The sequence below is a fragment of the Cariama cristata genome, unplaced genomic scaffold (genome assembly GCF_000690535.1).
Source record: "Cariama cristata isolate BGI_N322 unplaced genomic scaffold, ASM69053v1 scaffold5990, whole genome shotgun sequence".
Classification (NCBI taxonomy): domain Eukaryota; kingdom Metazoa; phylum Chordata; class Aves; order Cariamiformes; family Cariamidae; genus Cariama; species Cariama cristata.
In genome coordinates, this window is record NW_009596275.1 from 34,098 (window position 1) to 47,705 (window position 13,608).

General features: G+C 35.2%; 1 protein-coding gene across 1 annotated transcript; it reads right to left on the bottom strand.

The window, feature by feature from the left end:
* Positions 1-485: 485 nt before the first annotated feature.
* On the bottom strand, positions 486-13,451 carry ZNF800 (zinc finger protein 800). Its single transcript, XM_009705214.1, has 4 exons — positions 13,341-13,451; positions 11,001-11,096; positions 7,524-7,667; positions 486-5,149 (listed from the first exon to the last, which is right to left on the bottom strand). The coding sequence occupies exons 1-4, from the start codon at positions 13,399-13,401 to the stop codon at positions 3,384-3,386; spliced, it is 2,067 nt and encodes a 688-aa protein (XP_009703516.1). The 5' UTR covers positions 13,402-13,451; the 3' UTR covers positions 486-3,383.
* Between the last annotated feature and the right edge of the window lie 157 nt (positions 13,452-13,608).

A 13,608-nucleotide genomic window follows, 5' to 3' on the forward strand; every position in this document is an offset into this window, starting at 1 on the left:
TGTCTTCCTTTACAAAAGAATAAACAATGATTATGGCAGTTCTTTTCTTATATTCCAACCATAAAAAGAAGTAACATGAGATGGCCACCAACACTATTTGCAATGCAAAACTAGGTAACCCTATTTTCTTATTAAAAAAAACAGCACAGCCTATCTCCCTCAATATAAATACTCGCTTTTGTTTTAAAAGGATAATAAAACCAAGCTTTGCTCAGTTAAGGAAGAGATACCTTTACAACGAACAAAAAGCCAGTATCAACAATGTTTTCTAAAAATATAGCAAGGGTCAACCACCAGCGTGGAGAAGTGCTCACTCCACAAGTGCCAATTTTTTCATAACAAAAAAACCATTTATTACAGCAGAATATTACAAACAACTAGTTTCAGTGATCAAAGAGTAAAACTTTACAAAAACGCAAACATTGTAATTTCCGATATTCCAGGTTTACAAACACGACATCTTTTTGTTTACGCACACTTAAAGGTGATTTACAGTCTGCTTTATTTTCCATCAAATACAGTACACTTATCCAAACAAAAGCATGTACATTCAATATAGAACATTTTGAGCAACAGCTACAGTCCAGTTCCCATTCACAGTATTTTTAGTGCAATGCACTAACAGGGCCAAATATTTCTCTATCCATAAAAGTATTTTTACTCCTGATCTTGTGATCAACATTTTTAGATATATTTTATACAAAAAGTATATATGAACACGAGGCACCTCCCTAAGTAAGGGAGTGAACCTATATAAAAAACATGGTATTTCTTCTGACGTACAATACCTCTCAAATTGTAGCAATTTGACACAAATCACTAAACAAAGTATTTTCTAAAAAGTAAAAAAAACCCAACGAAACAAAAAAAACCCAAACCACTGACGCATGAAACCTGCCAAGAATTTCATAATGGTAGGCATGCGGCTGTTTTACTACAATCTTTATTAAAAGGTTATAAAAAGGTATCTAAAACTTTTTCCAAATTATACAAAGTCAAGTGCTACCTATAGTGGTCATTCATGATCTTGAGAGAAAAAATATTTTGAGTTTCTCCCATACTATCCTCCCTTTTTATTAATATTTAATGAAATAACCTAACATTATAAGTGGTTGTGCACAGATTGTCTGTCTATAATACATCAGCAAATATTCACTACCTTCATATTAACATTAGTGTGTTGATCTTTCAAAAAATAAACTGAAAAAATAAACTGCAACTTTCATTAAAGTGCTTGTGTATAATTTCTTTTAAAAAAATTAAAGAATTGAGGAATGTGGATATTCTTGTAAACTTCCTAGATGTTTACAAAGTTTTCCTATGAACCACGTATGGAAACAAAATGGAGATCTCTGAAGCAACTTCAGTACAGTGAAATTCAGAATGTCCCAGAACTGGGAAATTAGTCAATATGAACAAACTGATGTTATGGCAAATACTAAAAATTAGTACAATTCAGCCAATATACACTACATTGTTTCCTCTTATACATTCATTTGTAATAAATTTAAAACCATATATAACACAACATTTGCCAAAGTAGGGTATCACAAAGAAGTTAGAGCTGTTCATCAATTAGCACTACCAGGGAGGACCAGTATGCACGATGAGCTCTCTGGAGATGATTTCCTAAATGAGGAACAAAAATCTTCTTCCAAAGCTGCTGTTCATTAACTTGCCTCTGTACTTTTTTTAATTTCAGAAAGTTCATTCCATACTGTGTCAAACCTCAACTGCATAGAGATAACTGCTAATTTAGAAGCACGTGTGCATTTCAACTACTTCAGTGTTTTGGGAGGAGGCTCCATCCTACAAGCAGTCAGAATGGTTATTAATTTAGTAAGAAAACAACAGCTTATGAAAATATTTCCTCCTTATAGTACCATTATCAAGATATTAGCAGTTCCAACAACAAACTAAAATCTTTTTCATTCAAATGAACTCCAAACTTTCCGAACATCACTTGAACCTATCTGAGGAGAAATGGGAATAAATTAATACTTTGAGTTTACCCATAGAATTCTGTTTTAAATTACACAGCATAAATAATTTATAAGGCTAAATTTTTAATTCTTGATTAAAATGCAGAAGTCACTCCTCCTCTTAAATTCAGCATGAATCAGGGGCCAGCTCAGTTCATTTTTGAAGTTCTGTCCAACTTAGCCAGGATTTGTTAACAAAGTCACAAACGCACCAGATTACAACTTAACATAGCTGGGTGGCAATTCACTACGAAAGCTGAACTCAAACCAAATTACCTCCTGGGAAATAGCATTTCAGAGTTGAAATATAGATCAAGGCACATACACTTGGTTTTCTTTTCACCAAATATGCTAGACAGATAATTCTGAATTAGGATGTTAAAACTCTTATAGGTATCACTACTGTCTCTCTTCATTATAATTTTTTGTACAATCCCCCAACCTTCAGGCATCAGTCAGCCATTCTGAAATACAAACTGACTGCATATATATGTTACTTCCTTTTTTAAAAGGTCCTTTTAAAAACAGGCCATCTTGAACACGAAGGCTATGGAAAAATGAGAAACTACGAATACAACCCCTCCAAGTGTAAAAAAAATTCCCAGAGTACCATATAAGCAAAAGTTTAGAAAATTCTTGGCCAGAATTCTACATATATTTAGGCTTAAGAATTCTTGATGAGAACCAAACACTTTAAAAAATAAATGACCAGAAGTCTCGAAACTTGTGCTTATATTATATAAATAAGCATTAAAAGAATCAAATTCTAAATTTGATGATTTTAAAGGTGTTTGTAGGCACCTAACTCATACTGCTTTTACATCAAAGCAATTAAGCATCCAAATTACATTCCAAAAAACTGTTCTATGTCCTTTTGTTGACAGGGCATAGGCAATACACATCAAAATTAAAAAAAAAAAAGTACAAATGATAATTCCAATAAATTCACAGGGATTTTTTTCTGTCAACAGCTTTTGCTGTAGTACCTTTAGTACTTCTTCAACTGGGTCACAGAGAAGTTAACTAACAGGTTAAGTTATTCAAACTGCACAGAAGTGTTGTTAATTTTAAAAAACCACTATTTTAGAAATGTACGTATATTAGTTTGATTACAACATATGCCTTAAGACTATTTAAAGAGTTGACTCGGTACAGTTTAATCTATATTCTATTCCAACTTCCTACAATGACATATTTAGAAATTAACTCTTTTCCAAAACACTAAAAACAAAATTTAAGAAACAAATTTGACATCTACCTTAGTATTTAAGCCACTAAACCATAAAATCTATGGAAAAATATGTTTTTGGCAATAAATCAATAACAGCAAAAGGCAGGCAGTGGTTTTGTTTTTTTTTAAAAAAAAAAAAAAAAAAAAGACAAAACACTTTTTCTTTTTCCTCACCAGACAACAGCTTTAGATCTTGTACTTCTGCCTTTGGTTTTATTTTCTTCAGGTGAATGAGACACATTTGCTTTGTGGGTTTTCTTATGATGTTCGAGAAAAGCTTTTCTGGCAAACGCTTTCCCACATTTATTGCATCGGTGCAGAGAAAAGTTTTTTGTTACTTTTACTTCAATGCCAACATCAGCTCCTTCATACTTTTTATTGGGGGAATTAGAGGTGACATCCTGTTTTGAACCAATCTGTTTTGTTTCATCCCTCTGAGGGCCTCTTTTTGTCACCTTATTTAGAACAAGATCAATTGGCTTTTTTATCGCCCTAATTTCTAAACTTGCAGTTATTTTCCCAAGGTAGCGTGGTGACTTTTTATGAACTACAGTTATATGCCTTATCACATCACGTTTGCGACGTGTTTCATAAGAGCAGAGTGGACACCTGTAGTATTTAACATAAATGTTATTTCCATCTGTGTGTAATTCAATGTGTTTTGTCAAGTTCTGTTTAGAAGTAAATTGGCGTTTACAGAGTTTACAGTAAAGCTGCTTGAAGTCAAAACCAGCTGAAAGTTTTGGCTTCCTAGTTTTTTGCTGGCCACCTGCAGCAGATGCATTGGTTGATTTAGAGGTTGATTTAGTGGCTGATTTACAGGTTGATTTAGTGGTTGATTTAGAAGTTGATTTAGAGTTTTCAAGGTCCTGTTTAACTTTATTTTTCTGTGCTGACGGTGTGTTCTTTTTCTCATTTGAATGATTTGTTCCCTTTAATTCATTCTGCGGAGAAAGAGCAATGGAAGGGGGTGAAGGTTCTACAGAATCTGCTGGTTCAACTTTTACTTTCATTTCTGTGCCACTGGCAGTATTGTTGGGTCCTTTCTCTCTTTTAGAGGTCTTTCCAGAAAGAGTTATCTTGTGAACAATTTGCATGTGCCTTTTCAGCATTATTTGTGAACTATATTTCCTCTTGCACAGAAGGCATTTGCATGCAGCTAAATTGTATTCAGCTTTTGAAGACGACTTTTGTTTTCGGGTCTTAAAAGATTTTTTAGCAGAAACTGTATCCAGGAACAAAGGTTGTCCAGGCTTTGTAGCTATATCAGGAGTAATGGAATCCCTTCTTAATCCTCTATGAACTTCATCAAAATGCCTCCTTACGTTGGCTTTTGTAGCAAATGATTTATAACATACAGGACAACTTCTGCCTAACGTTACAAGAACATTCTTGTTTCGTCCTTTCGCGGAGCACTGATTTGGTTTCTTTTTTGTTTCTATGTACTTCTTTAGCTCTTCCATCTTTTTTTTGTGCACTTTTCGAATGTGCCGGCGTACACTGCGTCTGGAATGAAATTCTTTTCTACAAAGGCAACATATCAACTGGTGGCCAAAATCAGAATTATCCAGAGAGTCCACCTCAGGATTTACTGCTGGAGGCTGTTCTTCAGGAGTAGGTATCGCCTTGTTTGTAACAGGATCAGGAGGAGGTAATTCTACAGTCTCCCCAGCTGGGACTGGGGCTGGAGCTGAAACAGTCTTGGGCTGCTCAGTGCTGGCTTCCTGTATCTGCACTGGAGCTTGATCAGCGGTACTACTACTTTCTACGGTCTCATCTGGGCTATCAGTCCTTGATACATATTGAAAGACAGCATTCTGATTAGTTTCTATAGGTTCCAATTTAATTACATATTCTTGCTTATCTACCCTTGGATAGATCGCTTCCAGGAGGTCATTTATGGCTTGACTCTGTCTATCGTTTATATCTGGGAGGTCTGTGAAAAGAGGCAAAGGTATTTTTTAACGATTTGGTAATTTCAAATTATTTAAATTTCAAAGTATCTTTTAACCATTGTGTCAATTCGGTCACCAAATTTGCACAAATCCTGTATTTGTACTATTTTTCTGACCATTAATACTTAGAGGCTTTGAGTAATCATTGTCATCACATCAGTACAAGTTACTTTTTTATTAGAAGCCAATATTGGAAGTACACCCTTGTAGTGTGCTAATGTGAAAGCCACCTAAACTAAACATTAGTTTGCATGGAATTAAACTGATCTTTAAAAATCTGTCTTAATTGCAAAAATAACATCATACAACTGACCTCATTCTGCAGGTGTGCAACTAAGCCTCAAGTATCATTAGAAACTGATTTTCCTACTGCTGGAAGAAGGTATTCTCAATAAAGCAACCTAATTCTGAGTATAAACTCTTCTCAGTGAATTCTGAACAGTCCTTAAGAAAGAAGGAAACGTCTGTGTAACCTCAGCACTGCATGAAGATACAAGCAGGTAAGACAGGACTTAACTTCTGGGCCAGGGAAAGGTTTTAGTAATACCAAAGCAGTTAATAGGCTCAGTGGTACAGTAAGATAGTAAATGTTAAGGACAGAAAAATCCTGTGTTACTCAGGGGAAAAAAAATTGTACTAGTTTCTCAAAACAATAAAAACTGAGCCAAAGAAGTTATTTTGAGAAAGAATAACTTCATTGAGGTTCACCAAATGTTCATCCTGTGTTCTGCCCAGATAATGAGTTGGAGCAGACTTAAAAAGTAAGAAAGAAGGATGCAAGGATTCTCCTTGTTTGTCTGATGCCAGTGAACTTCTCAAGCTGCAGTTTGTCTTTAAAGTACTGCTTTAATACACCTAGTTTCCAAAAAGTTTATTCAAATGCTTTTGAAGCATTTATATTCTTGGCTACCACAATGTTAAATGGTGGCTTTTTGTTTGTCTTACCAGAAATACTGATAATTTTACTCTCTGGTTATTTTGCTGGATACCACACAGTTTTTGCATTATAAAAAACAAAAAGGAAAAACAAATGATTGCTCCCATTTACCTTCATGTCATTCATGATTTTACAGGCCTCGGTAATGTCTCATTTCTAAATATCAAATTAGTTGAGTGGTCTAGTTTCAGCGTGATATGCTAAGCACCTGCACTGGCATAACTAAGAAGCCTGGGTGCTACAGTCAAGAGGTGAGGCATGGAGATGAGATACAGTTCAGAATTATCCATGATCATTTGAAAATGTGATTCATGGTAACAGCTAATTAAAAACCCACACTTAGTCAGGGTTGTTCCTTCCACACTGCCAGCAACACATGAGAAGAGTGTCAGTACAAGAAATAAGCTGTTTTGTTGCTCAGAACCCATCTTTTAACACTGAATTTTTAACACCTTTTGCAGTCAAATGGGACTACCTATATAATTTTTATCAAGGGTAAAAAGTCCTTCCTGTTTTATAGCACCTTTTCAGACTACTTAATGACTACACTAACAGAATACATCTCAAAAAAGTCATCAGAGAATAGTCTTTGGAATTTTTCACCATGGCAATGCTGAACTTTTGTTCCTACCTCTTGTTCACTATCTTTTATTTATTGAAAAAAAAAACTCCCACTTTCTTAAATAATCATCTTACTCAGTTTTATATAAAACATAAGTATTTACATAGTTTTATTCAGAGCATGTAGTATTACTGTCTTCATTCGCACCTCTCCTAGTGAGGAGTGAAAAATGAAAGCTAACCAGTGAATTACATGAAGGCTGGAATGTCAGGACCTGAACAGGAAATCTTTAGTCAAGGTAATCTTATTTTGCTTAGAAACTTCTGTATCCAAGTCAGATGAACTTCTAACCTTGATTTGAAAATACAACTCATCCCTTTTCACAGAGGAGCTCTGGAACTGGCCAAGCACACACATTTAAGGAAGGTGACAGTACTAGCTTTTTCACCTTCTCCTTCACAATACTAGCTGACACAAACTCTGTTCGTTCCTAATTTTTTAAATACTGAGGCATGAAAGCATTAATCAGGAAAAAAAATCCTCACTGCATTTATGTTCATCTAGTCAAGAGATAAGATCATTAGAAAGCTTTACAAAATGTTTTTGAATGCTAGCACATTTCCAAATTATTCCACTTTACTCAGATCAACAAAAAGTCATCACTGGAATGAGACTTTAATAAACTTCTTTTTCCATATAAATATACTTCTTCATTTTTTCCTCATCATTTAAGTTACTTCCTTTTAATAATAAAGTTTAATTTCTACAAAAAAGGTGTGTTTACATAAATGGTACAGAAAGATAAGTTTCTCAACTTCAGATAGCTTTATTTAATATTTCAATTAGTAAGACTTACTATCATCCATCTGGAGACTTGGAGGACAATAAAACTTTTTATGAGTAATTAAATTTGGTAATCCTCTGAAGAGACTCCGGCACAATTTACACTCAAAAATGGTGTCCACATCCTTTAACAAGATATGTTTAAGTTGTTTAGTTCCTGTAATAAAAGAAACATTACACTTAAGGAAGGTTTTTCTGTTCAACTTTTAACTCACATCATCCCATGAAAGCGCAAATATTTTAGAACATGACAATTATAACAGCATTTTATCTTGTGTTGATCCTACTTCATTGCACTGTAAGCTTATGATACATACTCCCAAGTTTCACTATGAAAACAAGACTAGTTTAAAAAAAAAGTCAAGGATTATGCACGTTACAGTTTACAGGGCAAGTGCTATGATTTACAATAAAAGCTAACAGCTAACATTAGGAAGGAATCCATACTACATTATCTGGTTGCTGCCATACAATTGCCCAACAGGAAAGAATAAGTACCTAGAGCATTTAAAGAAGCCTGCAGTATTTTTTTTTAAGCTTATCCAACAGTGCGAAGAAAACAAGATCTATATACAGCTATTTCATGTAAAAAGAGCACCTGGTAAGGCAGAAAATGAAAGCATCGGATAAAACAAAGAGAATAACTAACAGGTCAAGAAATGTTACTACATCTAGGTATCTGAGCCAAGATCAAGACAACGATGCTTAGGCAAGAAAGTAGAACTGCAGACATATTTTCAGCCTGCTGGAAGGAAAATACCTATAATTTCAGTCAGAAACTTTCCTATTAAAACATAGGCAGTGCAACAAAATATGCAGGTTTTCCAGACTAAACATTCTATATTCAAAAAAGCCCCACAAAGATACAGTTTGATTGAGCACTGTTGAGGCTGCCTTACTTAGAGAACTAAAGGATTCAGAGTTTAAGTTACACTTCAAACCCACTCCTTCATTTCTCATCTCACAAAAATTATGAACATAATGCCTACAATTAGCAATGGAATACTAAATGATGAATACTTACCCACTCCAAATTAGAAAGAAACACCAGCTAACCAAATTCAGCTAATTTGTCTATCTTGAGCTTTTTCTTACAATGGAATTAATTGAAATTAATCAAAATTAGTCCAATAAGCAAAAGTATAATGAAACTGGATCAAGAATAAATAATATCAGACAACTGTGAAACAGCATCAAGACATTCTTCAAGCTGAAAGAGAAGTCCAAGTTTTCTCTCATCATAGTCACGTCTCTTAAGAATTCCTTTTAAAGATCAAACTCAGAGTCACACTGCAGAACTATTTCCTAAACAAAACTCTTCCAAATATTAATAATTTCATAACAACAGTTCTTCAATACGAACAGGCCTTACCAAGACAACTTTTTATTTTGTGTAGCAGTAGTACTACAAAATGTTTTACAACTGAGTTTTAGCAAAGCACAGCGTCTTCTCCTTCTTCAACAACTGCTTAGTGAAAACCCCAAATTTAGAAATTGTAGAGTTCCCCCAAAAGCAAGTTGTTTACTAAGATCTCACCAACGAACGTCTGAATTTTTGCATATAAAAAAAATCACTGACAAAACCCCAGCTGAACAAAACTCCATGTATATAAAATTCCAGTAAGTTACCAAGCTATAATTCAAACAAAAGGCCTCCAATTTGGTGATAGCACACAATAAACCAAAATTTGTCCATGCTGTTGATGCATGCCCTAGCCACAAACCCCTCTCCCAAACAAACAAAAAAATCATCTAATTCTCCATTATTTCCCAATCAAAGGAGACAAGTCCCTCATTCTCTCCTGCTATACTGATATTTCAGCCTCTTTCTGTTCAGGACTGAAATGTTTTTGTCTAATCCAAATTACTGAGTTTAAGAATTACTGGGTGAGATTAAAGGATTTATGACATACTGGAGGTCAGACTCGATGACACGGTTGTCACTCTGGCTTCCAACCAGCCTTATGCAACTATGAAGCTTTTCACTGGTGGGCATAAAAAAATAGTTGGTCCTTCTGAATTAAACTGCAGACCTTTAGGGACTTCTGGAAATAGCAAATAAATTTAAAACATCCACTGGTTTTGTGGACACAGCAGGCAGAAAAAAAAAATAATCATCTTATTCTTCATGAACTACAGATTGTGACGAGTAGTCTTCTGCCAGCATATGCTGCCTCCAGCTTAGTGGAGCTCTTCTCTATTTTGCAGTTACATCTAATTGGGACAGGTGATACTTTGTCAACTTCTGTTAATATTTGTAAATGTTGACTGTAGAATAACATCATAGTCACAAGAAATCGATACAGAACATTGGTTATTACAAAGAACTCTGGCAGAAATAAAAATGTTTATGCCTTCAGCAAGCAATTTCATTTTTAGAAAAAAATTTAGATTCATATTCATCTGTTATTCGTAATGTTTTGGATGGTAGAAGCTTCTGCTAAAACCATTTAAAATAGTTATGGACAATACTCTGGCTTTCATCTCTATCTGTTTACCACAGGAATCAAAATAGTTTCTTTCCATAACAAAATGTTGCTTGTTCAAAACTAACCAGGAAAATCTTGGTCTAAGTTCTTTTGCCTTCTGTCCAACTTCCCTGGTGCAGATGACAGAAGATGTCAAGGTAAGCTACCAGTTTAGCACCTGCCAGGGAGGACAACCTGGAAGTAGCCCAGAGACAGAGTACTTGCAACTAGTTTGCGCTATTACCAGTAGAGATTCCATTCATCAGCTTCAAGTGAAAGCAGCCTGCCACACACATCTGAGGCCTTAGGCAATCTCAACCAAACTAAAAAAGGTTACTAATGATGACTCTCAAATCCAGTTTTTCTTCTTGTATTAAGTTGTTCAAATGCTAGCGGAGAACTTAAAATACTGTGCCCTTTTACAAGACTCAGCCCAGATATGCATCCCATTACATAGCAGCAATGAATTATACATGAAACATTTCATACGCATAACAGCTCTATGTCGAAAAATCTAGAAACATATAGATAGCAGCACTAAAGACATCGCTTTAATTTTTGTAACTGCTGTGTTCTTGCACATCACCTCTGGCATGCTCACCCAAACGCTCAGTTGTTATTCTTACATTCATTGCTGTGTATTACAACTCCCAAACCCAATCAAGGAACACCTTAAAAGTAACATGGTAAAGTAATTCTAAAAAGTTCAAGGTAAACACTAAATTTACTCTTCATCTCAGGAATTTTAGGATAAACTCATTAATAACAGCCGGAGGGATGACACAAAGCAGAACAATAAACTAATTTTTAATGTTTTTGAAAGATAACTACACAGCAGGAGCTGTATCTTCACTACTTTATATGAAAACCCTTATTAAAAGGAACAGCGCCTAATTCCAAAAACCTACAAATAGTTGGCAAATATACAGAAAGTCAGGTGCTGGTTATTTTAATATACTAAATACACGCAACTCTCATAACAAGGTAACGAACTTCTTAAGGAGTCAGGCATAGTTTCATACCTGATCGAAAACATTCAATGATCTGCTGAATACCAGATTTTGACGTTTGCAGAGGCTGCTGTAATAATGGAGGATCACCAGGTTCCAACAGATGCACTGTAATATATGAAAGAATAATAAGCCATTAGAGAACACTCAGGTGATTTTTATTAAGTTATGGATTTTCTATGTATACAGTAAACTAGCTAAAAAGAAAGGCCAGGACTACAGTAAAAGTTGCCTTACTGAAAAATATTAATCTACATTGAATTAAAAAACAGTCAATACTGAATTTTCCAGCCATGACACTTTCTGACAGTTTGCTGTCATTTTGATTGTTTAAAGAAAATGTGTATTTAAAGCTACATGTATCAAACACAAAAACAAATATATAAAACCAAATTAACTCACTAGAAACTTCCGTCAATTAAAGCAATTCCGCAGAACAACATACTTGACTCTCATTGTTCAAACCAAAACAGATGTACAAAAAAGCATTATCAAATACTGTACTTCACAGCGTGCTATATGATTTCAATGTTGCAGTACACACCTAAGCACTGAATCCAAATTTAAAGCAGCAATGATCAGAAAAAGCACAAATGTAACTATGCAGTATATATCAAAAAGAGCTATTATAATATTTTTAACCAATAAAACCATATTTAGGAAATGCTTCTGCTTCAAGCAAACTGCTGAAGTAATACCTTATTTCTGAAGTTTCACGCCACAGCAGAATCTTTGTAAAATCTATTGAAACTGAACCATGTATTGATCAGGATGATTATTAGTTATTCCATTATGCAGTATTTATGCATATGAAAATTAATAGCACTCCATTGCTGTATATGCATACAGCAATTAAGCTTTGCCCAGAGGGAAAACCAAATTTAAATGAATAAGAGCACTTACTCAAGCATGTGTTTGCCAAATCATTAGTCAGGTCTTCTTTTTAATTTCTTATTGACAGAATAACTAGCTTTGTACTGCATAAATCAGCTCCTACCTCATCCATTTGGTTTGATTTTTAACCCCACTGTAAGGTTCCCATTTTCAAATGAAGAACTGAGCATCTCTAAGAAATTTATTTTTGATAAAGAGCAACAGAGGCATAATATGAAAGTATTTAGAGATATCAAGTGCAAATAGATTAAAGACATTTTGACAGGAAAATTGTTCTAAAAGATGTAAGGTTATAAATAAATTCAAGCTAAAAAGAACATCAGAAAGAAAAGCAGCCTAAGAATAGAATGATAGAACGAACACTCCGCCCAACTATGCTGGTCCCATAATATACTATTACATATATGAACACATAACAACCATCACGAATCAGCTAATCATTTGGGAATCTCTAACACAATGACATATTGTATTCTACTAGCCTATTCCCTGTTCTTCAACATGGTATATTTTGGTTTGTATACTGCCTCTAATATGCACTGACATCAAGAGGAGTGACATATGTAAAGCAGACATAACACATCACTGTTATTTGTATGGCAAGAAAAGTAACTTTTCTGAGGCATTAGAACAACTCAAAACCACTTCACCTTAAACACAAAGAATGCTTCTACTAGCTGAATAATAGCTACTCTCAAATTACATTTAATTAAAGGAGCATTATCAAAGTTCCCAGGCTCACACTTCAAACTATTAATTCCCCAAACTGATGCCCTTCTTTTCAAAACACAAGTGAAAGCATCCAAATAACAAACTCTACAAGAAGGCAACAAGAAAGGGACCAGATTTCCTCTCAGGCTACCAACTATAACAGTCGGCAGAACAATTACAAAAAATTCTAGCAAGTTGGCTGAACTTGCAAAGTATTCATTATACTTTCCACTGATGGCATCTTCCATGTCACACAGCAGTGGAATGCAAACAATCATTTCAGGACTTGGGGTTTTTTTCCTCCTCTGAGGACAAGATCTTCCAAGTTCATCAGAGCTCACAAGAGATGTAAAGTAAAAACATAAACAGCAAATGCAAGAGATTGCCAGAAACATCATTTTACAAAAAAAAAAATCCAGAATATTACACTTTTTGGAAACAAAAAGGCCAGTTGTTTTACACAACTTCTTGCCTTCCTCTGCTCGCTGCATACAACGCCCCGGTGGTGGCTTGGGGATTATCACACATCCTGCAGGAACTGAGAAATTATCCTCCTGAAATCATTTTAACATGACAGTTGAAGAATATAAAAAAAAAAAAAAACCAACACATTTCCAAACAAAATTCAGAAACTTTTTGTATCCAAAACTGTCACTAATTACGCACATTCGCAACATCACACCGCTTTCCACAAGCTCCTAAGGAAGGAGATAAGTAAAACAGCCAAAGCATCGCACACCACTGTACCTGGTTCGCAGCATCCATGGTGGTGGTGGTCAGTCTGACAACACTTGTCCCTTAGAGGCATTTTCCGTGCGCACGACCTACTTCCCTTCTACATCCAGCGGCTCGTTTCTGCTAAAATAAGCAAACTGACTGTCACCCCCGAGGAACGGGCGGCCGAGGAAAGCGCGAACCTCGCACACCCACTTCCCACAGCGGCACCCTTCGCGCAGCAGAAAGTCTCCATTGTTTACCGCAGGTCTCACGACGCCCTCTGCAACGGCCGCCGCGG